The 25,655-nt window shown below is 48.9% G+C and overlaps 1 protein-coding gene and 1 long non-coding RNA gene across 3 annotated transcripts in view; one reads left to right on the top strand and one right to left on the bottom strand.

The window, feature by feature from the left end:
• Positions 1–6,130: 6,130 nt before the first annotated feature.
• AACS (acetoacetyl-CoA synthetase) overlaps positions 6,131–25,655 on the top strand; it is a 57,954-nt gene continuing 38,429 nt past the window's right edge. Inside the window, exons 1-4 of one of the 2 annotated variants that reach the window (XM_055549890.1) lie at positions 6,131–8,554; positions 16,242–16,345; positions 17,718–17,838; positions 19,351–19,464. In XM_055549890.1, the coding sequence (XP_055405865.1) occupies positions 8,422–8,554; positions 16,242–16,345; positions 17,718–17,838; positions 19,351–19,464 (472 nt within the window). In that variant the 5' untranslated portion in view covers positions 6,131–8,421. The remainder of the gene's footprint in view (positions 8,555–16,241; positions 16,346–17,717; positions 17,839–19,350; positions 19,465–25,655) is intronic. The other variant, XM_055549889.1, reaches the window with a different exon arrangement.
• Positions 8,566–9,532, bottom strand: LOC129629709 (uncharacterized). The gene is made up of 2 exons (XR_008703318.1): positions 9,397–9,532; positions 8,566–8,951 (listed from the first exon to the last, which is right to left on the bottom strand). It is a non-coding gene; the product is annotated as an uncharacterized LOC129629709 (long non-coding RNA).

Raw genomic sequence — 25,655 nt, 5'->3', positions numbered from 1 at the left:
TTAGTTTTCAAATGTTGAGCTTTAAGCCAACTTTTTCACTTTCTTCTTCCACTTTCATCAAGAGGCTCTTTAGCTCTTCTTTTTCTGCCATAAAGGTGGTATCATCTGCGTATCTGAGGTTATTGATATTTCTCTAGACAGTCTTGATTCCAGCTTGTGCTTCATCCATCCCAGTATTTCTCATGATGTACTCTCTTCATAAAAGTTAAATAAACAGGGTGACAATAGACAGCCTTGCTGTACTCCTTTCCCTATTTGGAACCAATCTGTTGTTCTTTTTTTTTTTTTTCTCCATGGACTGTAGCCCACCAGGCTCCTCTGTCCATGGGATTTCCTAGGCAAGAATACTGGAGTGGGTTGCCATTTCCTTCTCCACAGTCTGTTGTTCTTTGTCCAGTTCTAACTGTTGCTTCCTGACCAGGATACAGATTTCTCAATTGGCAGGTCAGGTGATCTGGTATTCACATCTCTTTAAGAATATAGACATGTAGGACACTTATTGAGCGACTTCACTTTTACTTTTCACTTTCATGCATTGGAGAAGGAAATGGCAACCCACTCCAGTGTTCTTGCCTGGAGAATCCCAGGGACAGCGGAGCCTGGTGGGCTGCCGTCTATGGGGACACACAGAGTTGCACAAGACTGAAGTGACTTAGCAGCAGCAGCAGCAGCAGAGGTGTATACACATTTAGAGATGTATATCTACCGATGCCGATATTTATATAGAAGTATATAGACCTCCGGGACTTCCCTGGTGGCTCAGGTGGTAAAGAATCCACCTGCAATGCAGGAGACTTGGGTTTAATCCCTGGGTCAGGAAGATCCCCTGGAGAAGGGAAAGGCATCCTACTCCATATATATATGGGCTTCCCAAGTGGCACTAGCGGTAATGGCACCATCTGCCAATGTAGAACACATAAGAGATCCAGGTTGTGGGTTCAATCCATGGGTCAGGAAAATCCCCTGGAGGAAGGCATGGCAACCCCCTCCAGTATGCTTGCCTGGAGAATCCCATGGACAGAGGAGCCTGGTAGACTACAGTCCATGGGGTCACGTCGAGTTGGGCACGACTGAAGTGAGTTATCAGGCATGCAGCACATACACACATATATATGAATAGAGACAAGTAAATGACGAGATAGTCATCCAGTGGAATCCATGGAGGAGATGTCAAAAGATGCTGTAATATTGTCTGCTGGGTTCCTATCCATGATATGTATATACAGTCTCCCCTTTTTTCAGCAGCTCCATGTTTCCACCAATATCTGTCTAACAGGTTTCTCTGCTTGCACTCCATCCTGCCCTCCCAAACCCAACCCTATTCACGCTATGACCACAGAACAGCTAGAATAATCCTTTGGAAATGTAGATCCCTATCCTACTCAGCACTTTCCAAGTGGCTTCTGATTGCACTTTGAATGAAATCTGAAGTCCTTACCCTAGAGCCCACCAAGGCCCTATACAGTCACTACCTTTTGACTGTGCCAAGCATGCCTCAGGGCCTTTGCACTTGTTAAGCCCTCTGGGAGGTTCTTCCCGAACATCATCAGGTGAAGAATCTTCAGTTCTCATTCTCTTTGTCCTTGTGGAATCCTGAGACACAGGAGCTGTGACAGAGGGTGTCCTGACTTGGGGATCTTTCCTTAGTTATTGCTGATGGCTTCATATGGTCTAGACTAGGGGGTCCCCAGCTTCTGGTGATCTGAGGTAGAACTTATGTAATAATAGAAATAAAGTACATAATATATGCAATGCGCTTGAATCATCCTATAGCCACTCCCCCGACATTTCACCATCCATGGAAAAATGGTCTTCCATGAAACCGGTCCCTGGTGCCAAAAAGGTTGGGGTCCCCTGGTCTAGACTATTGCACATGGGTGATGGAAGTACCAAAATGAACAGAAACCTTTCAGAGTGAAAAGTGAAAGTGATAAGAGAAACATGAAATTCATGTTTCAAAAATATATGCACTTTCCTCTGATAATCTTGGCTCCTATGTCAAGTGTGGATGCCACTTCTCTTCCAGATCATCGGGGTTTTTTGCAAATGCTCATGCCTTTCACATGAAACTGCTTTCAACATATTCCAGAGGACTCAACATAACTTATTCTATCGGTTAAAGGTCAAGCATTTAATAGTGAGAACTTTGAAACATGGAAAATCTACTTGAACACATTCCACAGTGGGAAAAATAAAAATGAACACAGGTGAAGTTAAGGGGAGACATAGGGAAAATTCCAAAGCAGTGACTGGAAGGTCAGCCCTCTGATAATAAGATAAGTGCATTTCGTCTGGCAAATGTCTATATTCTTTCACTTTTTTTTTTTTTAAAGCAGCTAGACTAGCCTGGAGAAGCACAGGTCAGGTGAGTGGTGTATAAATAGTATCCATCTGAATCCTTAAATCAAACATATGCAACTGATGGGACTTCCCTGGTGGTCCAGTGGTTAAGAACCCACCTGCCAACGCAGAGGACACGGGTTGGCTTCCTGGCCCAGAAAACTAAGATTCTACATGCCACTGGGCAACTAAACCCACGTGCCACAACTACTGAGCCTGAGACCTAGAGTCTGTGTTCTGCAACAAGAGAAGCCACCGCAATGAGATGTCCTCGCACCACAACTAGAGAGAAGGCCCTGCTCACCCGAACTAGAGAAAGTCCGCACATAGCAACCATGAGCCAGTGCAGCCGAAAAAGAAAAAAGAAAGCAACTGGTAAGATGGGGAAGATGGGAATTTCAGAGACCTAAGAGGGGTTACCCACAGAAAGTTTAAGATTCTTGGTAAAGGAAAGTCCTTCCAGCTCTGCTCCCGTTTTATTTATTTTTTAACTTAATTTTTATTTTACATTGAAGTATAGCTGGACTTACGATGTTGTGATTCAGCTAGTGGTTCAGTTATACATATACGTATATTCCTTCTTTTTCAGATTCTTTTCCCATATAGGTTGTTACAAATATTGAGCAGAGTTCCCTGGGCTCTACAGTAGGTCCTTGTTGATTTTCTATTTTCTATATAGTAGTGTGTATACGTTAATCCCAAATGCCTAATTTATCCCTCTCCTTGCTGTTCCCATTTTAGATGGGAAGAACTTTCTTGAATCTCTTCATTTCCCCCACTCCCTCCTAAGCTTGTTAAGAAGCTTCCCTGGCGGTTCAGTGGTTAAGACCCTGTGCTTCCAATGCAGGGGAGCAGGGTCGATCCCTGGTAGGTGAACTAATCCCACATACTACATGGTGTGGCCAAAAAATAAAAATATAAATAAATAAATTTTTAAAATTAAAAAAAGAAGACTATGAGGCAGCAAGGAGGGGCCTGAAAAGGCACAACCAAGGTGTGTCTGGGAGACAGTCAAGGGGTGAGGACAAATAGCCAGTTATTTTGACTGTAGCTTACTTCTCCCTTGGCTTCCCCTACAGGTCCTGTGCCTCTATGGGGGTGGGGGTGGGGGGCTCTGAGCTGAAAGAAATAAGAATGAACCAAGTAGCTGTCAGGTGTATCAAGCCAGCACCCCCTCTGGCTTCATGACAAATGGTCAACCTATGTGTTCAGTTCAGTTTAGTCGCTCGGTCGTGTCTGACTCTTTGCGACCCCATGAATCTCAGCACGTCAGGCCTCCCGGTCCATCACCAACTCCCGGAGTTCACTCAGACTCATGTCCATCGAGTCGGTGATGCCATCCAGCCATCTCATCCTCTGTCGTTCCCTTCTCCTCCTGCCCCCAGTCCCTCCCAGCATCAGAGTCTTTTCTGATGAGTCAACTCTTCGCATGAGGTGGCCAAAGTACTGGAGTTTTACCTTTAGCATCATTCCTTCCAAAGAAATCCCAGGGCTGATCTCCTTCAGAATGGACTGGTTGGATCTCCTTGCAGTCCAAGGGACTCTCAAGAGTCTTCTCCAACACCACAGTTCAAAAGAATCAATTCTTTGGCGCTCAGCTTTCTTCACAGTCCAACTCTCACATTCATACATGACCACAGGAAAAACCATAGCCTTGACTAGATGGACCTTTGTTGGCAAAGTAATGTCTCTGCTTTCCAATATGCTATCTAGGTGGTCATAACTTTTCTTCCAAGGAGTACGCGTCGTTTAATTTCATGGCTGCAATCCATCTGCAGTGATTTTGGAGCCCCCAAAAATAAAGTCTGACACTGTTTCCACTGTTTCCCCATCTATCTGCCATGAAGTGATGGGACCAGATGCCATGATCTTAGCTTTCTGAATGTTGAGCTTTAAGCCAAGTTTTTCACTCTCCACTTTCACTTTCATCAAGAGGCTTTTTAGTTCCTCTTCTCTTTCTGCCATAAGGGTGGTGTCATCTGCATATCTGAGGTTATTGATATTTCTCCCGGCAATCTTGATCCCAGCTTGTGCTTCTTCCAGCCCAGCGTTTCTCATGATGTACTCTGCATATAAGTTAAATAAGCAGGGTGACAATATACAGCCTTGACGTACTCCTTTTCCTATTTGGAACCAGTCTGTTGTTCCATGTCCAGTTCTAACTGTTGCTTCCTGACCTGCATATAGGTTTCTCAAGAGGCAGATCAGGTGTTTTGGTATTCCCATCTCTTTCAGAATTTTCCACAGTTTATTGTGATCCACACAGTCAAAGGCTTTGGCATAGTCAATAAAGCAGAAATAGATGTTTTTCTGGAACTCTCTTGCTTTTTCCATGATCCAGTGGATGTTGGCAATTTGATTTCTGGTTCCTCTGCCTTTTCTAAAACCAGCTTGAACATCAGGAAGTTCACGGTTCATGTATTGCTGAAGCCTGGCTTTGAGAATTTTGAGCATTACTTTACTAGTGTGTGCTGCTGCTGCTGCTGCTAAGTCGCTTCAGTCGTGTCTGACTCTGTGTGACCCCATAGATGGCAGCCCACCAGGCTCCCCCATCCCTGGGATTCTCCAGGCAAGAACACTGGAGTGGGTTGCCATTTCCTTCTCCAATGCATGAAAGTAAAAAAATAAAGTGAAGTCGCTCAGTTGTGTCTGACTCCTAGAGACCCCATGGACTGCAGCCCACCAGGCCCCTCCATCCATGGGATTTTCCAGGCAAGAGTACTGGAGTGGGATGCCATTGCCCTCTCCGTACTAGCATGTGAGATGAGTTCAATTGTGCGGTAGTTTGAGCATTCTTTGGCATTGCCTTTCTTTGGGATTGGAATGAAAACTGACCTTTTCCAGCAGTGACCACTGCTGAGTTTTCCAAATTTGCTGGCATATTGAGTGCAGCACTTTCACAGCACCATCTTTCAGGATTTGAAATAGCTCAACTGGAATTCCATCACCTCCACTAGCTTTGTTCGTAGTGATGCTTTCTAAGGCCCACTTGACTTCACGTTCCAGGATGTCTGGTTCTAGATGAGTGACCATACCATCGTGATTATCTGGGTTGTGAAGATCTTTTTTGTACAGTTCTTCTGTGTATTCTTGCCACCTCTTCTTAGTATCTTCTGCTTCTGTTAGATCCATACCATTTCTGTCCTTTATCGAGCCCATCTTTGCATGAAATGTTCCCTTGGTATCTCTAATTTTCTTGAAGAGATTTCTAGTCTTTCCCATTCTGTTGTTTTCCTCTATTTCTTTGCATTGATCGCTGAGGAAGGCTTTCTTATCTCTCCTTGCTATTCTTTGGAACTCTACATTCAGATGTCTCTATCTTTCCTTTTCTCCTTTGCTTTTCACTTCAACCTATGTGTAAAGCTCTGGAATTCCACTCCCCTAGAGGGCTGTGTGCATGCTAGATGGCTTCAGTCTTGTCTGACTCATTGTGATCCTATGGACTGTAGACCACCAGGCTCCTCTGTCCATGGGATTCTCCAGGCAAGAATACTGGAGTGGGTAGCCATCTCATACTCTAGGGTATCTTCCCAACCCAGGGATTGAACCTGCATCTCTTATGTCTCCTTCATTGTCAGGCAGACTTTACCACTAGCACCATCTGGGAAACCCCCATAAGGGCTGCTGCTGCTGCTGCTGCTAAGTCGCGTCAGTCGTGTCCGACTCTGTGTGACCCCATAGATGGCAGCCCACCAGGCTCCTCCATCCCTGGGATTCTCCAGGCAAGAATACTGGAGTGGGTTGCCATTGCCTTCTCCGCCCATAAGGGCTAGGTCTATGCTTTACACAGTGACCCCCCAACCCCCGCCCTTGCTAGCCAACACCAGTTACTTGCTGGACATTTCTGAATGAATGAATGAACATTTCTTAAGCTCCTACTATGGCTCAGGCTCTGGGGACCCTGTGGAGACCAGTTAGACAAGGAGTTTGCTCCCGTGGGATCTGCAGTCCAGTGTTAAAGGGATGAACATATAAACAAGAGTCCCTCCAAGATGAGCCTTCTGAGTTGAGATGGACTCCTACCCTTCTCTGGGCTTCCCTGGTAGCTCAGATGGTAAAGAATCCACCTGCAATATGGGAGACCTGGGTTGAATCCCTGGGTTGGGAAGATCCCCTGGAAAAGGGAATGGCAACCCACTCTAGTATTCTCACCTGGGAAATCCCCGGACAGAGGATCCTGGTGGGCTACAGTCTATAGGGTCACAAAGAGTTGGACATGACTCAGGTGACTTAGCACGGATGCAGCCGCTTTCACAAAGGAGGTGACTTGTGGACAGAGCTAGAATTGCCCCAGAACTTGGAGGTCAGGGGAAGGGGAAATTCTGGAAGTTGTGTTAACACAGTAAGCACTCTGTTCTAAGCTAGCACCTATGTTTATTTGTCGTGACTGGGAGATGGGAGCTATTTAAGATTAAGTGGTGGAGGGAGGGGGTTGCTTCCTAAAATGCCAGCACTGCAAAAAACTGTTACTTGGGAGAAGCTGACTGAGTTGCTGTCAGAATAAATAATGAGGAATATAGGAAGGTCCCCAGAACAGTGCCAAGGTGCAGTAAGAGTACAGCAAGTGAGACTTCAAAATAACTCCCATTGCAGGTTTCCCTGGCAGTCCAGTGGTTGAGGGCCGGCCTTGCAATGCAGGGGACATGAGTTCCAAAGCAGGTGGTGGTGGGAGGGCAGGATCCCATTGCAGGGCAAGTAGGCCTGCGCACCACAACTACTGAAGCCCACACGCCCTGCAGCCTGTGCTCCACAAGAGAAACCACTGAAATGAGAAGATCTCATGCTAGAGAGAGCCCACGGGCAGCAACGAAGGCCCAGTGCAGTAAAAACAAAAACAAAACCAAAACCAGATCCTATGGCAGTTTCCTCTCCATCTCCATAGCAATCATCATCTCTGGAAACATCACCTTAATCAGTCCTCCGGCTTATACCTTTGCTTCCTGAAGACTATTCTCAATGCTGCAGCCAGAGTGACTCCTTTGACAGTTATAGTCAAGAGTATGTCCCTCAGCTGACAACCTTGCAGTGGTCTCGTGTCACCCAAGGTAAAAGCCAAAATCTTCACTGGTCTCCAGGAACCCACCTGAGCTTCCCCCTCTTCCTTCATTGACCTTGTCTTCTACTCTAGGTCTCAAGTGAAAAGACACTGGCCTCTCAGCTAGCTCAGTAACCACATCCAACACTCTCCTGCCTCAGGACCTTAGCACCTGCTGTTCCCTCTGCCCGGAAACTTTCCTCCAGGTTACTAAGTAGCTCACTCCTACCTCAAGTTATTGATATAATTACCTTTTTAATGGGACCTTCCCTGACAACCTTTTTCAAATAGAAACACTCCTCCCATGTTTTCTACCCTTCCCTGATTTTTCATAGCACTTATTACCTTTTATTACGTGAATAATATTATATTACTTTTTTATGTATGATACTCATTGGTATACTGTTTTTTATTGTACGTATTCTACTATGTATGACATTTATATAATGTATTTGTTGATTGACCCCGCTCCTCCCCACACCTGTCCCCTACCCCTTATCTCCTGTTGACTGAGGGCAGGAATTACGCTTCGCTCGGTGATGTATCTGCAAAGCCTGCACGGTGCCCGGTACCCAGCAGGTGCTCAGTAAATACGGGTAGGACCAAAAGAAAAAAAAAAGAAAAAAAAATCAATCCTGAACGAAACAATACATGAACGAGCCTGCGGTCTCTACCTCGACTTCCGGCCCTGGTTTAACCCCTTCGCGCTCCAGGTGAGGCTGGGGAGCCGAGCCCAACGCGCCTGCGCAGCACCACCGGGTGGGCGTGCGCAGGTTGTAGTCCCGGAGCAGCGGCAGCACTCCTTTTCGAGGCGCAGCACCCGCGGAGGGTTACATTCGGGAGAGGCGGGGCCTTCGCAGGCCCGGAGATTTGGGGGGCGGGACTCACTGGGAGTCCGGGCGGGGCGGCTGCTCCGCGTGCAGTTGCTCCACGTCTGCCTCGCCGCTCGCCCGGGGTCCCGCTCCCCGGCCTCTGCCGCCGCCCCCGGCTCCGTCCCCGGCCTACTCCCGGTCCTCCGCGCAGCCCCGGCCTTCCCCGCCGCAGCCATGTCCAAGGAGCCGCGGGCCGGGCGGGAGGAGATCCTGGAGTGCCAGGTGATGTGGGAGCCTGACAGCAAGAAGAACACGCAGATGGACCGCTTCCGGGCGGCAGTGGGCGCCGCCTGCGGCCTGGCACTGGGTGAGTGCGGGGTGAGCGTCCCGGGGGGCTCCCCGGCCACCTCTTGGCTGGACCAGGGGCTTTCAGAAATCGGGCTCCTCCCTTGGCCATCCGAGGGGCCACTTGGCAGAGGGACATTGCTTCTGGAGTCCCGGGAGCCCCCTTTTCCTGGACGTTGGCGTCAGGGCCCATCTTAGTTGTTGGAATGGTCTCCTGATTTTCATCTTCCCGCCTCTGGGGGTTGGAGGAGCCACTGGACAGGGGGGGCCCCTCCCTAGTGGGTGGGACAACTTCTGACTGTGGGGTTTTGCCCGCGTGTCTGTGCGGGGTGTCACTTCCTTTCTTTTTGGGGAGCCAGTCTCCTCTTCTCTGCAGTATCCATCTCTCTGGTAGGGTAGCCCCTCTGGTCTTGGAACCCCTGTGGACCGAGAGATCCCTTGTTAGCCATTCCTACCTGTGAGGAGTTCTCCCTGGAGTCTTGCCCTCCCATCCCGGGGGCTTCTGTCTCTCTGACCCAGGTCTTCTTTGACCCTTAGCTCTTCCCTTCTGTTGAGGGGTGGGTCACTTGGCAGCCACATTACCTGGTGCTGACCCCTCACTGCGCCCCCCCCCCCCTCCCCCCACCCCCTGCAGGCTGACTCTGGTAGAGGCCAGCCTGGATTCTGGGCATCAAGGGGATGGATGATGCTCAGGCAGGAGACTGTCTCTGGGATTGGGGTGGAACTCCTTCCCCTTATGTGTTTACACTCCCAGCCCCAAACAGAACCTAGCCCAGTACCCCCCTTCCAGCTCCCTCCCTGTCCTCAGGAGCCACCTGGGTGAGATGGCCCTTTTCTGAGTGAGAAGCTTTCCCCCAGCTCTACCTGGCTGTCCACCTACTTCCTGCATCCTCCCTTCAGCGATTTTTCATCTCATTGTGACCCTTTCCCCCTCGTCTCGCCCCTCTGCCAGCTACGGAGACTCCTGTGTTTCTGTTGGTGGCATCACTGTCCTCAGGGAGCCCCACAGGAATGGAGACTTGGGTCGTCTGCCTTCCAGAATGGTCCCCTTTCCACCCCAGTGCCCGCATCTCCCTGGGGGCCCTGGTTTCCTCTTCCCTGAACACTGGCTGGTTTTCCTCCTTCCTGCTTCTCTTCTCTTTAGTACCTGCTGCCTGCGGGCTTTGCCTGAGCAGCCTTGAAGCGAAGGTCTGGTTGGTCACACCTGGGCTCTGAGACTCACAATGGCTCCTTGTTGACTGTGGATTTGCACATCCTGCCACCTGGCAGCTTCCATGTCCTCCACAGCACAGTGGGCGTCATAGCTTCCACAGGTAGCCCCTTCCCTTGCTCACCCAGCTCCCTCCCTCTCCCAGCTGCCTGCTCCCTGGAGACAGGTGTGGCTTATTACTCCCTAGGCCTTTTTTTTAGGTAATAGTTGCTAAGTTAATGTGTGTTGGATTGGGGGACAGAGTTGTTTCTTTTTGGCTACACCGCACGGCTTCTGGGATCTTAGTTCCCCCACCAGGGATTGAACCTGGGCCGTCGGCAGTGAGAGCACAGAGTTCCAACCACTGGACCGCCAGGAAACTCCCTGGGGCACAGACTTGATTCCCACCAAGAGCCAGGAGTGGAACCACATCCTTCTTTTGTGTTTCCGTGCCTTGATTCCATGTCTCTTTTTCTTCTGCCAGCTGTTCTCCCTGACGCTTTACAAAATGATTTCACAGAAGGGCAGTCCTGCAAGACGCATGAGGCTGAGCTATCACCCAACTGCTGGGATTCTGAACTGGCTCTGCCACTTACTAGCTGTGTGGTCAGAGGGAAGTCACCGGATCTCCCGAGCCTTGGTTTCCCTCATCTGTAAAATGGACATAATGAGAGGCCTGACATCATTGGGTGGGCGTGAGGGCGATCAGGCTGAGCGCTCTGCCACACCTGGCCGGTAGGGGTGGCTGAGCAGACACTGGCAGGCACCAATAGCCCCCAGACTGTCTGTCCAACTCCTGTCTGCCCTTCAAGGCTGGGACTGGTGGCCTGCTGGCCAGGGTGAAGCTGCAGAATTAGTTTGGGCTTCTCACACTGAGTTGCAGTCTCCTTGAGAGACTGCATAGGAAAAGCAAGATTTCCAGCTTCTTTGGCAAACCCACCGGCCCGTGATGATGGGTTCATGTCCCCACAGGCGGTATCAGTTGAGCTGAGTGGGGCTCCTCTCTTGGTCTGGGAGTGCTTTAGACCTTTTTTTTCCCCTCTTCCTCCTCTTCTACTCCTGATGATTAACCCACCCTGCTTCTCTGCTTTCCACAGGCCTGGCCCTGGACATCTTGGGCTTTGCTTTAGGAGCCAACTCAAATGCTGTCCTCTCTGATCATTCTCTTTACCACTTTCTTTTCCTCTCTCTCCAATTGCATATAATTTGGACTTTTAACCTGTCTTGCCTTTTCGTTTAGTCATGAGCATGTTTTTTTTTTTTGGCCTGTGAGGCATGTGGGATCTTTGTTTCCTGACTAGGGATCGAACCTGTGCCCCCTGCAGTGGAAGCATGGAGTCCTACCCACTGGACCATCAGGGAATCCCCTATTTGTGAGCCTTCTTATTTGCTTAAACACAGCACCCTTGAACTTGTGTTGTCTGTGCCATCAGCAATGGCTGGTGTGTGGCTGGTAGGCGGCACTGAGCAATGCTCTTGTCTGGATGTAGGGAGAGAGCAAGGGATGCATCCTCACAGGCTGGCTCAGCCCTACTGCAACCCTGAGATGGGACGAGTAGGGGGGCATTCTCCAGCCCCACCAAGACCACTGTCAGTGGGAGGATTCTATCCTTGTGTTTTGGAGGGGCAGGGCCTCCCTGGAACTATGCAGTCTCTTCCAGAACCAGAACCATAGGTTGGTTGGCTCTTGTCATGGCTTCCAGCAGAGTTCGTCTGGGAATCCACAGCATGCCCACCTAGACCTTGGGGTCCTCTGGGTGCAGACCTTGGGGGCAGCCTGCAGCTCTGTGACACTTGGCCTTGTTTTCAAGGCCCCAGGGGGCATACTACATGCACCAGCTCTCGGTCATTAGGGGAGGCCACCAGCTTTATGGTACACATTACTTTTTGCTTTTTATACACAGCCATTAAAAAAAAAAATATATATATATATATATGTATATATATTTATTTGACTGTGCTAGGTCTTTTAGCTGTAGCACATGGGGTCTTTGATCTGTGTTGCAGCATGTGGGATTTAGTTCCCTGACCAGGGGTCAAACCCTGCCCCCTTGCATTGGGAGCCCCAAGCCTTAACCACTGGACCACCAGGGAAGTCCCAGTACATGCTGTTCTGGAGGACTGGGCCAAGTATCTTTACATCACAAACTGCAACTCATCTCTGCATGCCAGCATCTGGGGGAAAACTGGCCAACACAAAGAAGGCTTGGTCTCCATTCTCAAACAGCTCAAGTGTCCTTGTGGAGAGAAGGCTCTCACAAAGGTAGCAGCGCTGAGCAGCAGGTGTAGGGGCATGTGCTGCACACCTTCTGAGCTCCAAGGCTATTAGGATGCTGCTAAAAGGGGCTGACAGGACCTTGAGCTGAGATGTGAAAGGTGTAGGCGGGTCAGAATTCTCACAGGTGGGGAGGAGGAAGCCAGTGAAGCTGCAGGCAGGGCTTATAAACTCAGAGGCCTGCAGGGACCAGGCAGGTGATGAGATATTAATAACAGTGAATGTTTAGTGAGCCCTTGCTACATGCCAGGCCTCATTTGGGAACTTTGCATGGATTAACTAACTTAATCCTTAGTAACCTGGCCAGATAGATGGGGCTCTCATCAAGTTTCCCAGCTGAGAAACTGGGAGTCTTGGCTAAGGTCTCCCAGCTGTGACCAGTAGGGCTGAAGCCAGCGCCCTGAGCTGTGGTATCAGGTTGCCTCTGGCATGTGTGTGCAGGGCCAGGTGGGGCGGCTGTTACCTGCTTTAGCTGTTTGTCACCATGTTGTGTGACTGCTGCCTGTTGCTTCATTGCGAATCACCCCAGGACTTGGTGACAGTAAACGACAGTAGACGTTTAGCATCTCTCAGTTTCCATGGGCCAGGCTTCTTGGGGGGCTTAGCTGGACAGTTCTAGCTCTGGGTCTCCCAAGGCTGCATCTGTCTGTTCTCATCTGAGGGCTGGACCGGGGCTGGCAGCCACACTATTCAGGGGCTGGCTCGCGTGGCAGCGAGTCATTGCTGGTTGTGGGCAGGGGGCCTCCGCTACTTGCCACCTAGGACTGCTTGAGTGTCCTCCCAGCATGGTCACTGGCTTCTCGCAGAGCAGGTGATCATGAGAGCAAGAACTGCAGCACCCTTATGACCTTCTGACCCAGCCTCACAAGGCACTCAAGTCGTTTCTGTAACAGCTGGTTGGTTGGTTGGTTGGATCAGCCTGGCTCAGCTGGGGGCAGGGAGGGGACACCTGTTGGCCAGCTCCCACAATCAAGACACCTGTCTTCTTGGGAGAAGCCAGAAATTCTGAATTTCATTTGGAAACCCAAATTTAGTATCAGCTGCTTCTGTTTCTTTCTGAGCATCGTGCAGACTGAATGAGACATGCCTGTGGTTGGTCACCCAGGTGTCCGGATTGTAGCCTCTGATCCCAGGTTGGGGTGTATGTGTACGAACAGAAGCCCTGGAGTCCCTGCTTGACTGGAGAGTTGTGGACGGTGGGAGAGTTTGGGCACAAACTCCACCCACTTCTCCATGGGTCATTGGGAAGTTGAGATGGCGTTGTGACCTCCAGCTCCGGGGTCGGCAGGCTGGTTACATTCCTCCACCCTGCTAGATGCTGTTGGGGATGCAGTTTGTGATGGGCTATCAAGGTCTTCAGGGGAGGCCTGCATTTCAAGCTCCGGCTCCATCTCTTGTGTCAGCCTGGGCGGGGTTGGGGGGGGGTGGGTGGTTTGGTGCCAGAGCTCTTTGCAATTTGTGAGGATCAAGATGATTAAAAAAAAAAAAAAAAAAAGCCTGGGAGAGGGAGGACCTGCAGGGCCTGTTTTTCTAGTGTGGTCTCCCCCAGGCCTCCCAGAGGCTCTGCTGCTGGAGAAGTGCCCTGGGCCTGGCACTGCCTCCCTTGACGGGGAACATGGAGGCAGGCTCCTGCTAACACGTGCTTTTTCATCCCTGTCTCCTTGTCTGAGCTCGTGTGATGCGGCCAGGAGGCCCGTCGTGTGTCACGAGTGATGCTCAGGGTAACACGCTTGGTTGGGCCCTCCTCTCTGACAAGCACTGTTCTTAGTGCTTCCTGTGCTTTGACTCACGCAGTCCTTGCAGTGACCCCACGATAAGTGCCATTATCTTACTTGGAAGAGACGGAGGCCCAGAGAAGATTAATGACTTGGGTGACATCAGCCAGTTTAGAGAGTGGCAGGACTTGCACCCGGACGGTCGGCCCTGAAGCCAGTGTCTGAGCAGTGTGCTCTCTGCAGTTGTCCTTGTGTCACAGGTGAGGATGCTGAGGCTCAGAGAGGTGAAGCAGCCAGCCCAAGGTCCCTGTCTAGTAAGTGACAAGAGCTGAGGCTCGATGCCGGTCATCCAGCCTGGCCCTGGGGGACAGATTAACCCTGCACTGTCATGGGAGGACCCGGGGCTGTCTCCAGCCAGTTTCCAGATGATACTCTAGAGAAACAGTCCCAGAGAGACAGCGTGGCCCACCTGAGGTCCCCAAGCACTGTATCGAGAGTCAGGGCTGTCTCCAGGCTCCCAGATGCAACCATCCCTGGTGTCTTTCCCTGTGAGCTTGGTTGACCTGGGCTGTGGCCCCTGGCTTGAGTAGATATAGGGCAGGGCTCGGGGGAGGTTCTCTTGCAGGGTTTGGAGGACGGGCAGGCATCGTTGCTGGGACACCAGCTTTCTTTCTTGAACTCAGAGTCCTAAGGCCCTCCCCCCCCTTCCTCTCATCACGGCTGTGCTGACTCTTACTACTTTGTCCCGATCTGTGCTGCCATAGATGCCCCACGGTCTGGGCTCTGGGCTTCCTGCCTGGTCCTAGTCCCTTGCCCCTGCCGCCCTGGCTCTCAGCAATTGCTCTCTTCCTCCACCTCCCATGTCCGGCATGACTGAGAACAGATACTGGATGCTGGGACTTCCCTGGTGGTTCCTGTGGCTAGGACTGAGCTTCCAATGCAGGGGTCTCAGGTTCGATCCCTGGTCAGGGTACTAGATCCCACATGCCATAACTAAGATCCGGTGCAGCCAAAAAAAAAAAGAACTCTTTTAAAAAAAAATTTACTGGATGCCACATGGAGGAGGGACACTGCTAAGGGCAGGGATCACTATGTCTCATCCTCTGGATACACCCCTGGTGAGGACGATGAAAGCTGTAGTTGAGGGATGCAATGAGAGAACATGACCTGTTGGTCAGCTTCCTGCTGAACTGTTAGCATCCCTGGGGGCACCAGTGGATGAATTTTAAGTCCTGTTGAAAACATACCGAGATTAAAAAGGCCCAAAGAGGGGACAGGACTTGCCCGTGGTCCCAGGATTAGAACCTGCTGAGAAGAACATGCCTACATTTGTGTAAAAGTGGGAGGCAGAGGAATGTATTTGCTGACACATAAAATCTGCAAGGTCACACACAAAAAAATCTTTCACTGGTTACTTCTGGACCAGAAAAGTTAGAGGGTTGTGGGGGTAAGAGAGAAGGAGGCTTTTTTTTTTTTTCTTTAACTATGTAACCTTTTATTTACTTTGTAACTTTGAATCGTGTGAATGTAAGTAAGTAAGTGAAGTTGCTCAGTCCTGTCGGACTCTTTGTGACCCCATGGACTGTAGCCCACCAGGCTCCTCCATCCATGGAATTTTCTAGGCAAGAGTACTGGAGTGGGTTGCCATTTCCTTCTCCAGGGGATCTTCCCGACCTGGGGATCGAACCTGGGTCTTCCGCATTGAGGGCAGACGCTTTACCGTCTGAGCCACCAGGGAATCGCTATAGACACTGTAGAATAAGTTTGAATGTAGCCCTTACTCAAAAATCAAAATAAGTAAATAATACAAAAAAATCCCCATAGCATTGTCTTGGCATGAAGAGTCATTGACAAGCTTCCAGTTTTGGACTGAATTTGCAAATCTATTTAGGTTTTCTGAGTTTATAGGGTCTAATAATGTGTTAAGTCACTTTAGTCGTGTCCAATTCTTTGTGACTCTACGGACTGTAGGCTGCCAGCTTCCTCTGTCCATGGGATTCTCCAGGCAGGAATACTGGAGTGTGTTGCCATACCCTCCTCCAAGAAATCTTTCCAACCCAGGGATTGAATGTGCATCTCCAGCATTGGCAGGTGGATTCTTTACCTCTCGGAAGCCACTAAGTATTTTATACCTGGGCTCATTGAAATCCTCATATTTGCCCTGTGAAGCAGGTGGTTATTAATCATTTCCATTTCACAGATGGGGAAACAGAGACATAGCACTTACAGAGCTTGCCTGAAGCCTCACAGCTAACAAATGGCCAAGCCAGGATTTGAACCCAGGCCTTCTGGGTCCAGAGTCCATGGTCTCAGGCATGCTGGTTAAGATAAAAAATCTGCCTCATTGCTTTGGTTCTTTTTGGGGACTAGGAGTGGTGAGTTTGCTTCAACAAAGACTAAGGTGCCCTGCTCTCCCAAGATCCTTTCTCATCAGATGCCTTTGAAGCCTTCAGACACATGTAACTCCATCTTGTCACTGAACTCAGTTTCCTTTTGAGATTTATCTGAGCTGTATGTCTTTTTTTTCCAGAAAATTATGATGACCTGTATCATTGGTCAGTTGAGTCGTATTCAGACTTCTGGGCAGAGTTCTGGAAATTCAGTGGAATTGTCTTCTCACGCATGTATGATGAGGTAAGTAGAGATTTCACTTACACATTCTTTTCTACGTAGCAAAATCATTAATTTGGGGGGATCGTGGTTATGATTCAAGATGAAGTGTTAATTTGGGGGAAGGCTAAATCCCATCTTATTTTAAATCCTCACAACAGTGGGAAAAAGTCATTGCCTCAGAGAATTGTTGGGGGATTGTTTTGGGGTCAAGGACCTCATGGGTACTCTGCAGACTTGGAGCCCCCCAGTGAGCATGGATCCCAGGCCCTGTCTTGCCACCCTGAGTGATCCTAAGAGTAGGGCATCACTTTGTTTTTATTTTAATAAAAATTGTTAGAGTTGTGGTAAAATACACATAACACAAAATTTACCATTTTATCCACTTTAAAGTATACATTCAGTGATGCTACATGCATTCACTTTTGTTTTTAAAATTCACAATTCATAAAAAACAATTCACAATTGTTTTTAAAACTATGAGTTTTGTTGTTAACTTGGATTTTATTTTTGACGGTGCAGCATGTGGGATCTTAGTTCCCTGACCAGGGATCAAACCCATGCCCCCTGCAGTAGAAGCTCAGTCTTAACCACTGGGCCAGCAGGGAAGTTCCTAACCTGGATTTTAGAGGAAAAATCCCAGCTCTTTATGCTCAATAAATATCCAGGAACTGGGAACTCTGTTATTCAAAGAATCATTTGTTGTGTTGTTGGTTTTATTGTGAGATGAGCCATTCTGAAAGGTTCATCTGCAGGCACTTGGGGAAGAAAACCAAGGTTCCAGCCCCTGACGACAGAGGCAGGGATCCGGCTTTCTGAAAACTGTGGTGGGAGGGTCAGGTAGGCCCTGCACTTTGACCCCCTGGTTTCCACACTCCTGGTCACACCTGGAACACTGGGCGGCTGCCATGTCTGTCTTATTTACTTTCTCTCATCAGCATCTTTCATAAAGTAGGGGCTTAATAGTTGTTGACAGAGTAAATTAATGGGGATGGTATTTTCCGTTGGCATTAAATTTTTTTAACATTAGCGAGGAATAATTGCTATGTATAATTATGTATTTCAAGTGTACGTGTGATGACTTAATATATATATACATATCTTGTGGAATGATTACCAAGCTAATTGACACAGCCATCACCTCACACAGGTACCTTTTTTCCCCCTTGGTTGGAATGCTTAAGATCTCTCAGCAGCTGTGAGGTACACAGTACCGGATTCGTTTCTATTTTCAGTTTCCAGACTTTGGGCCAGGTCAGCATTCAGTCCATAAAACGATCTAGTGTGGCTTTGGGCTGGTTGGTCAGTTGGCTTCCTGGGGCGCGGAGTCACTTGTGCGTATCCTTGGTGTTACCCTCTCGTGCACGTGTGTCTTGGTTTGCTGTTGCCCCTCTAGGTCGTGGACACATCCAAAGGGATCGCCGACGTGCCTGAGTGGTTCAAAGGCAGTCGCCTCAACTACACAGAAAACCTCCTGCAACACAAAGAAAACGACCGAGTGGCCCTTTATGTCGCACGTGAGTCCCAGCAACTGCTCGGGTTTTCCTCTCTTGGTGTGTATTTTTTGTTCTAATTTTTTGGCTGCACCAGGTGGCGTTAGAGATCTTAGTTCTTGGACCAGGGGTCAAACCCTGGCCCTCTGCCCTGGAAGCGTGGAGTTCTAACCACTGGACTGGCAGGGAAGTCCTGGTTCTGAAGCATTCAGAATCTGATATCTTATTTCCAAACAATATCTTGGGACCTTTGGGGTGTGTGTGTGTGTGTGTGTGTGTACACGTGTGTGATGAGAACATAAAATAGTAACTTCACCATCTTAACCATTTTTTGAGTGTCCAATTCAGTGGTGTTAAGTATATTCACATTGCCATGCAGTAGATCTCTGGAACTTTCTCACTGAGACTCGGTACCCACTCAACATTGATTTCTCCTTTTCCTCCCCCAGCCCTTGGAAAGTTACATATATTTAAAAAATCACAACCAAATCAAAGAATTCTTCACTTTATAAAAGCATTGCCAATAGTAAAAAGAGAAAATTCTTAACGGCAGATTCTGAGTGTGTCTCAGAGGTGCCCTTTCCCATGGCTTTTCTTTTCCGTAATGTTGGGTAAATCTGTATCTTGTTTTGCATTCTCTGCATCTGTGTAACGTCTCCCAGGCATGTTTTCTAACCTGTATTTGTACAGGTGTGAGTTTCATCCATGTCTGTGACTCAGAATCTCTCTCTCTTTTTTGAAAAATTTACTTTGTTTTTTGGTTGTGTGGAGTGTGGGATCTTAGTTCCCTAACCAGGGATCAGCCCCAATCCCCCTGCAGTGGAAGCGTGGAGCCCTAACCAGTGGACCACCAGGGAATTCCCTAGAATCTTTTTTTGTTTTTTTAACTAAAAAAAATTTTTTTTACCATGTCATGTTGGTTTCTGCAATACGACAACACAAATCAGCCATGATTCTACATGCATCCCCTTCCTCCCTCCCCTCCCCCCATCCCAGCCCTTCAGGTCATCACAGTGCCAGACTGGCCTCCCTGTGCTACACAGCCGCTTCTCACCAGCTGTCCGTCTCACACCTGATAGTGTATATGTGTTGATGCTGCCTTCTCCATTCGCCTCACGCTCTCACTTCCCCAGTGTCTGCAAGTCCATTCTCTGCATCTGCATCTCCTTTCCTTCCCTGCCAATAGGTTCATCAATATCATTTTTCTAGATTCCATATATAGGTATTAATACAGTATATATATTTTTCTTTTTCTAACTTATTTCACAGTGTATAACAGGCTCTAGGTTCATCCACCTCACTGGAACTGACTCAAATTTGTTCTTTTTTATGGCAGAGTAATATTTCATTGTGTATACGTACCACGTCTTCTTTATACATTCATGAGTCGATGGACATCCAGCTTGCTTCCATGTCCTGGCTATTGTAAATGGGGCTGCTACGCACACTGTGCATAGCAGTGTGTGTCTTTTTCGAAGATCAGAGCCTCTCTTTATAGGACAGTCCGTGGATGACCTATCCCTTTGCTCTTCCCAGGGGAAGGCAAGGAGGAGATCGTGAAGGTGACTTTTGAAGAGTTGCGGCAACAGGTGGCTTTGTTTGCAGCAGCAATGAGGAAGATGGGCGTGAGGAGAGGAGACCGGGTCGTTGGTGGGTATTTCTGGCTCCTGTCACTGTGGGAACAGGGGAGTGGCTGGGAAGAAATGCGGTGGAGTTGGGTCGGGTTGCCCATGGCCTTGTGTATATGTGTGCTGCGCAAACTAGACCAGGAAGGACGATCCCTGAAAGTATGGCCTGGCGGGAGTGAGCTGGGCTGTGAGGGTCCTTGGCTCCCTGCCCCAGCATGAGCGTGTCTTCATGCTGAGTGGGAGCCAGTGTTCACAGCTGTGTATTTTTTTTTAATAAAACATGGTCCTTTTTAAAAAAAATTTTTTTTTAATTTATTTATGGGACTGTGCCCACTCTTAGTTGCGATGCGTAGGATCTTTAGTTGTGGCGTATAAACTCTTACTTATGGCATGTGGAATCTAGTTCCCTAACCAGGGATTGAACCTGGGCCCCCTGCTTTGGGAGCACTGAGTCTTAGCCACTGGACTGCCAGGGAAGTTCCAAAATGTAGTCCTTAAATGAAACACAAGCCAGAGAGTTCATCAGTTGCATGCATGCTCAGTCATGTCTGACTCTCTGCAACCCCATGGACTGTAGCCCACCAGGCTCCTCTGTCCATGGGATTCTCCAGGCAAAAATTTTGGAGTAGGTTGCCATTTCCTTCTCCAGGGGATCTTCGTGACTCAGGGATCGAACCTGAGTCTCATGTGTCTCCTTCATTGGCAGTTGGGTTCTTTACCACTGACCCTTCCAAGGCCGGGAAAAGCTGGCTGCTGCATTTTCTGCGTCTGCCCACCTCCAATGCAATGGTTTCTGGAGGAATTTCAGAGGGTAGTTTCCATGCTGTGATTTCTGCTGCTTGTGTTGACATGGCTGTAGACTGATCCCGAAAACCCAGCAGAGGGAGTTTTATCTGTGGAAACTCACCTGACCTATTTCCTCCACCGCACAGATGTCAGGGGTGGTGTCGCCAACCTGCTCGTTTCCCAGATGAAAAACCGAGGTCCAGGGGAGAAAATTCACCAATTCATTTTTTTTAAATGTGGAAAGAATTTCATTATAAAACACTGGGTGTTGATTTAAATGAGAGGGCTTCCCAGGTGGTGCTAGTGGTAAAGAACTCATCTGCCATTGTAGGAAATGCAAGAGACTCGGGTTTAATCCCTGGAAGAAGGAAATGGCAACCCACTCCAGTATTCTTGCCTGGAGAATCCCATGTACAGAGGGGCCTGGAGGGCTATAGTCCATTAGGGTTGCAGAGTTGGACACAACTGAAGTGACTTAGCATGCATGCATGCAGACAGCTTCAGTTCACAAGGTTGTTAACATAAAGTATGTGAAAATACTTGGCTTCTGGAGATTATTTTAAATAAGGAGTTAACTTTTATTTTTTTATTTTTGGGCCATGCTGCTTGTGGGTTCTTAGATCCCTGACCAGGGCTTGAACTTGGGCCCTCAGCAGCAAAAGAGTGGAGTCCTAACTGCTAGACTGCCATGGAAATCCCCGAGTTACTTAATAATGAGGCATGAAATTTCATGGCCAGGACACCTCATCACAGATCTGTTAAACAATCGATTGTAACTGTTTGGTGCTACAGCATAGGAGCAGGACCCCTGGGCTCTAGCTTTCCCATGCCAGGCTGGTGGCCACACTGTCCCTGGGGATCCTCACCAGGGTTTTCTCACTCAGTGTGGCTTCTCCCATGTAGTCCTTCCTGGTGAGAATTTGTTTAGCATCTTCGAAGGTACCAGGCTCCCTGGAGTCAGGTGGCCTTCTTTCTGTACTTGGTGCTGCCTGTGGGCCTGTGGGTTTGAATGAGAACTTCCTCCTTCCCTGGGCCTCGAGTTTCTTCATCTTTAAACAGGGCAGCAGAGAGGCTGACCTGACTGGTTGTACAGAGTGTCTTGTGGGTGGAGAAGTCAGGTGTGCCTTCTCAGTCCTGCCCATCCTCCAGCATCCCAGGTGGGGCCAGTAACGAGGAGGCGTCCAGGGACAATTTCCAGTCCACAGCCAGCTGGGGTTCTGTGTGTTTTTTGCTGTGACGCTGGGGTCAGCGTTTAAGTCGTTCCTTCCGGGATCAGACATCAGATCTTGTTCATAAACCAGAAGAGAGAGCTTCTCTGTCCTCTGGTGACACGGCTTCGCTCAAGGCACCAACCCCCATGGCATTGAGGGTGTCTGTCCCCTGCTCAGAAGCTCACTAGCTCCTGCTGCCCCCCCCCCAGGGGCAGGTCTGCACAGGCCTTGCATTCTTGCTTCCTTCCCAGCCTCCTCACACCCTCACCTTTCCTCAGTCCTCCCCTGAATGCTGTCCTCCAAAGTGTCCAGCAGATACTTTGTGGGGAGCCGGCCTCCTCCCACTGGCTTGTAACTGTACCCGCAAATAGTGTCACTCAGGGAAGCCCCCTGGTTGCCCCCGTTGGACCCTCAGGAGTCACTCAGGGAAGCACCCCATTGGATCCTCTGTCGGCATCTCATCCTCTGTTTCAGAGAATGTGTCATTGGTATTGGGTTGGCCAAGCAGCTTACAGAAAAACGCGAACGAACTTTTTGGCCAACCCAAGTAATTTTCTGTTCAGTTTTTGTGATTATTTGATCATCGATCTCCTCTGTTTGGCTCTAAAGTCCACGAGGCCTGGAGGGGTCCAGCTGTGAGGCTGCCCTCCCTGCCCCCAGGGGTCATGGGACCAGGACCACAGGCCAGGGTGTCAGCAGGAGAAGCCACGGGCATGTTGGTATAACCGTTACCCATCTCCCCTCTCCCGGGGGTCTCACTGAAAGTTGGCGCTCGGCGTATGTTTGCAGAGAGGGTGGCCTTACCCTGGGGTAAGCCGTGTGAAAGGGCTGGACCCTGACACTCCTCCTCAGATGGTGGAGCCGGGTGTGCGGTGAGCACTCAGTAAGTGTTAGCTGACTGGAAAGGAATCCGTAGGAAGGGCCATGACTGCCATGTTGCTGCCTGTCTCAGCCCTGGATGGCATGTTCCCCTGTAGATCCAAGGGTTCGCCCTGGTTCACTGAGGTCTCTGCTCAGAGGCCGGCCCTGCCATCCTGTGCAGAAATCCATTGCCACCAAAGACAGAAATATAGATCAATGGAACAAAATAGAAAGCCCAGAGATAAATCCACGCACATATGGACACCCTATCTTTGACAAAGGAAGCAAGAATATACAATGGATTAAAGACAATCTCTTTAACAAGTGGTGCTGGGAAATCTGGTCAACCACTTGTAAAAGAATGAAACTAGAGCACTTTCTAACACCATACACAAAAATAAACTCAAAATGGATTAAAGATCTAAACGTAAGACCAGAAACTATAAAACTCCTAGAGGAGAACATAGGCAAAACACTCTCTGACATACATCACAGCAGGATCCTCTATGACCCACCTCCCAGAATATTGGAAATAAAAGCAAAAATAAACAAATGGGACCTAATTAACCTTAAAAGCTTCTGCACATCAAAGGAAAGTATTAGCAAGGTGAAAAGACAGCCTTCAGAATGGGAGAAGATAATAGCAAATGAAGCAACTGACAAACAACTAATCTCGAGAATATACAAGCAACTCCTACAGCTCAACTCCAGAAAAATAAATGACCCAATCAAAAAATGGACCAAAGAACTAAACAGACATTTCTCCAAAGAAGACATACAGATGGCTAACAAACACATGAAAAGATGCTCAACATCACTCATTATCAGAGAAATGCAAATCAAAACCACTATGAGGTACCATTTCATACCAGTCAGAATGGCTGCGATCCAAAAGTCTACAAGTAATAAATGCTGGAGAGGGTGTGGAGAAAAGGGAACCCTCTTACACTGTTGGTGGGAATGCAAACTAGTACAGCCACTATGGAGAACAGTGTGGAGATACCTTAAAAAACTGGAAATAGAACTGCCTTATGATCCAGCAATCCCACTGCTGGGCATACACACTGAGGAAACCAGAAGGGAAAGAGACACGTGTACCCCAATGTTCATTGCAGCACTGTTTATAATAGCCAGGACATGGAAGCAACCTAGATGTCCATCAGCAGATGAATGGATAAGAAAGCAGTGGTACATATACACAATGGAGTATTACTCAGCCATTAAAAAGAATACATTTGAATCAGTTCTAATGAGGTGGATGAAACTGGAGCCAATTATACAGAGTGAAATAAGCCAGAAAGAAAAACACCAATACAGTATACTAACGCATATATATGGAATTTAGAAAGATGGTAACAATGACCCTGTGTACGAGACAGCAAAAGAGACACTGATGTCTAGAACAGTCTTATGGACTCTGTGGGAGAGGGAGAGGGTGGGAAGATTTGGGAGAATGGCATTGAAACATGTAAAATATCATGTATGAAACGAGTTGCCAGTCCAGGTTCGATGCACGATACTGGATGCTTGGGGCTGGTGCACTGGGAGGACCCAGAGGGATGGAATGGGGAGGGAGGAGGGAGGAGGGTTCACGATGGGGAACACATGTATACCTGTGGCGGATTCATTTTGATATTTGGCAAAATTAATACAATTATGTAAAGTTTAAAAATAAAATAAAATAAAAAAAAAAAAAAGAAATCCATTGCCACTCTCTCTGCACCTCATTTACATTTGTCGCCTTACTGGCTCCCTGAAATCACAGGATTATTTGTATGTGTGTGTGCACATGTCTGTCTGTCTGTCCTCCAGGACTAGAGGACGGGGCTTTGTCTTCCGTTCATGGCCCCACCTCAGTCCACGGGGGCCTGGCACACAGTAGGCATAGAATGAGTATTTATTGGATGACTGCGTGAGAGTACTGGGTCAGAGCAGGCATTTTGTGGTTGAAACCACAATGTCTTGGGCTTTTCTTGGTCTAGTTTAATCTGCCTAGAAAAGGAACTCAAGAGGCTCTTCTACCCTCCAGTGATTTTTCTTCCCTCCTATTTTTATTAAAAAAAAAACAACAACTCCCTTTGAAGCGAACACTTCTGAGAAGGAGAACCAGAAAACAGGGTATATGGGGGCGCCTCTTGGCCATGCTTTTTTGGGGGATGCCTGCTCCCGTGTTCTTGGCTCCTCAGCATCAGGCTGGTCCTGGGTGGCACCCCACCCCCCCAGCCACCCTGCTTCTTGAGTGTCCGAGTAAAGTACTGATTTGACCTGATGACAGTTACCAGGACTGGGGACTGTGCTTCCCAGAAGCGAGTGTGAGGAAGCCTCAGTGCAGAGGGGCTTGAATGGGGAAACGCTTGGAGAGCTTTGCGGATGAAGTTAGAGCTGCTCACGGCTCTTCCTCATCTGTGGATTGGGTATCTCCTGGCCATGTGTCAGAGCCAGCAGGGTCACACAACCTCCCTGGGTGGTGAGTCTCGCCCTGCCTCAGGCAATGGCATGGTGGAGACACTTCAGTTACATTCAAAGCCAACTGTTGCCTCAGCAGCAGATGTCTGTCAATGGGCCTGCCATGTGCCAGGGCTGGGTGGAGCCTGGGTGCTGAGTGAGCGATGTAGGGCTCCTGTCCCCAGGACACCCAGCCTGGGAGATGAGGTGAACGCATAGAAATGGAGGTTCCCACCACTGTTGTCAAATAGGCAGTTCAGAGCTGCGGGAGGAGGAGCAGGAGGAGAGCTGTCCAGGGCGCCTGGGTTGCTGAAGCAGAAAGGGTTTTTGTGTAACCAGGGAGCCGTGCTCGGGGGAGGCCCTGGCCCTTCTACTCCTGGCTGCCTTGTGCACAGATCCTTTTCTCTGGAGCATTTAAGACAATCTGTTTAATCGATCATAGTCTCTTTGGCTATAAGGGTTCTCCGCCTTTATTACTGTAGAAGCCCAGCCTCCGGCTTGAAGACGGGCCTGAGCCCCTTTCAGGCTTGTATATGTCTCTGCTCTGTCTTCATTCCCCCACAGCCTCTCCTCTCCTCCCCTCCCTCCATCCAAACTTCCACCCACCAGAGGGCCTTGATATGCAGGGTGTGACAGAAGGCATTTGGTAAAGCAGAGAACAAGACAGTCAAAGTCCCAGCCCTCTCAAGAGAACCAGTTATAAGTTGCCAGTTATGATTTTCCTTAGGTGAATATTATGGTAAATCTGGTGAGGGAGAAATATGGCATGCTTTGTGGGTGACTGGCCAGGGCACCTGAGTTCATGGAGTGCCCTTGGAGAAGGCTTCCCTGAGGGAGTTTCATTTGCATTCAGCACTGAAGGATGAGTGTGTGCCCAGTAGGGAAGGCTGGTGTGGGTGGCAGTGTCCAG

Source organism: Bubalus kerabau, chromosome 16 (genome assembly GCF_029407905.1).
Source record: "Bubalus kerabau isolate K-KA32 ecotype Philippines breed swamp buffalo chromosome 16, PCC_UOA_SB_1v2, whole genome shotgun sequence".
Taxonomy (NCBI): Eukaryota; Metazoa; Chordata; class Mammalia; order Artiodactyla; family Bovidae; genus Bubalus; species Bubalus kerabau.
Note: the sequence above shows the minus strand (reverse complement) of the source record. Positions and strands in the feature narration are given on the sequence as shown.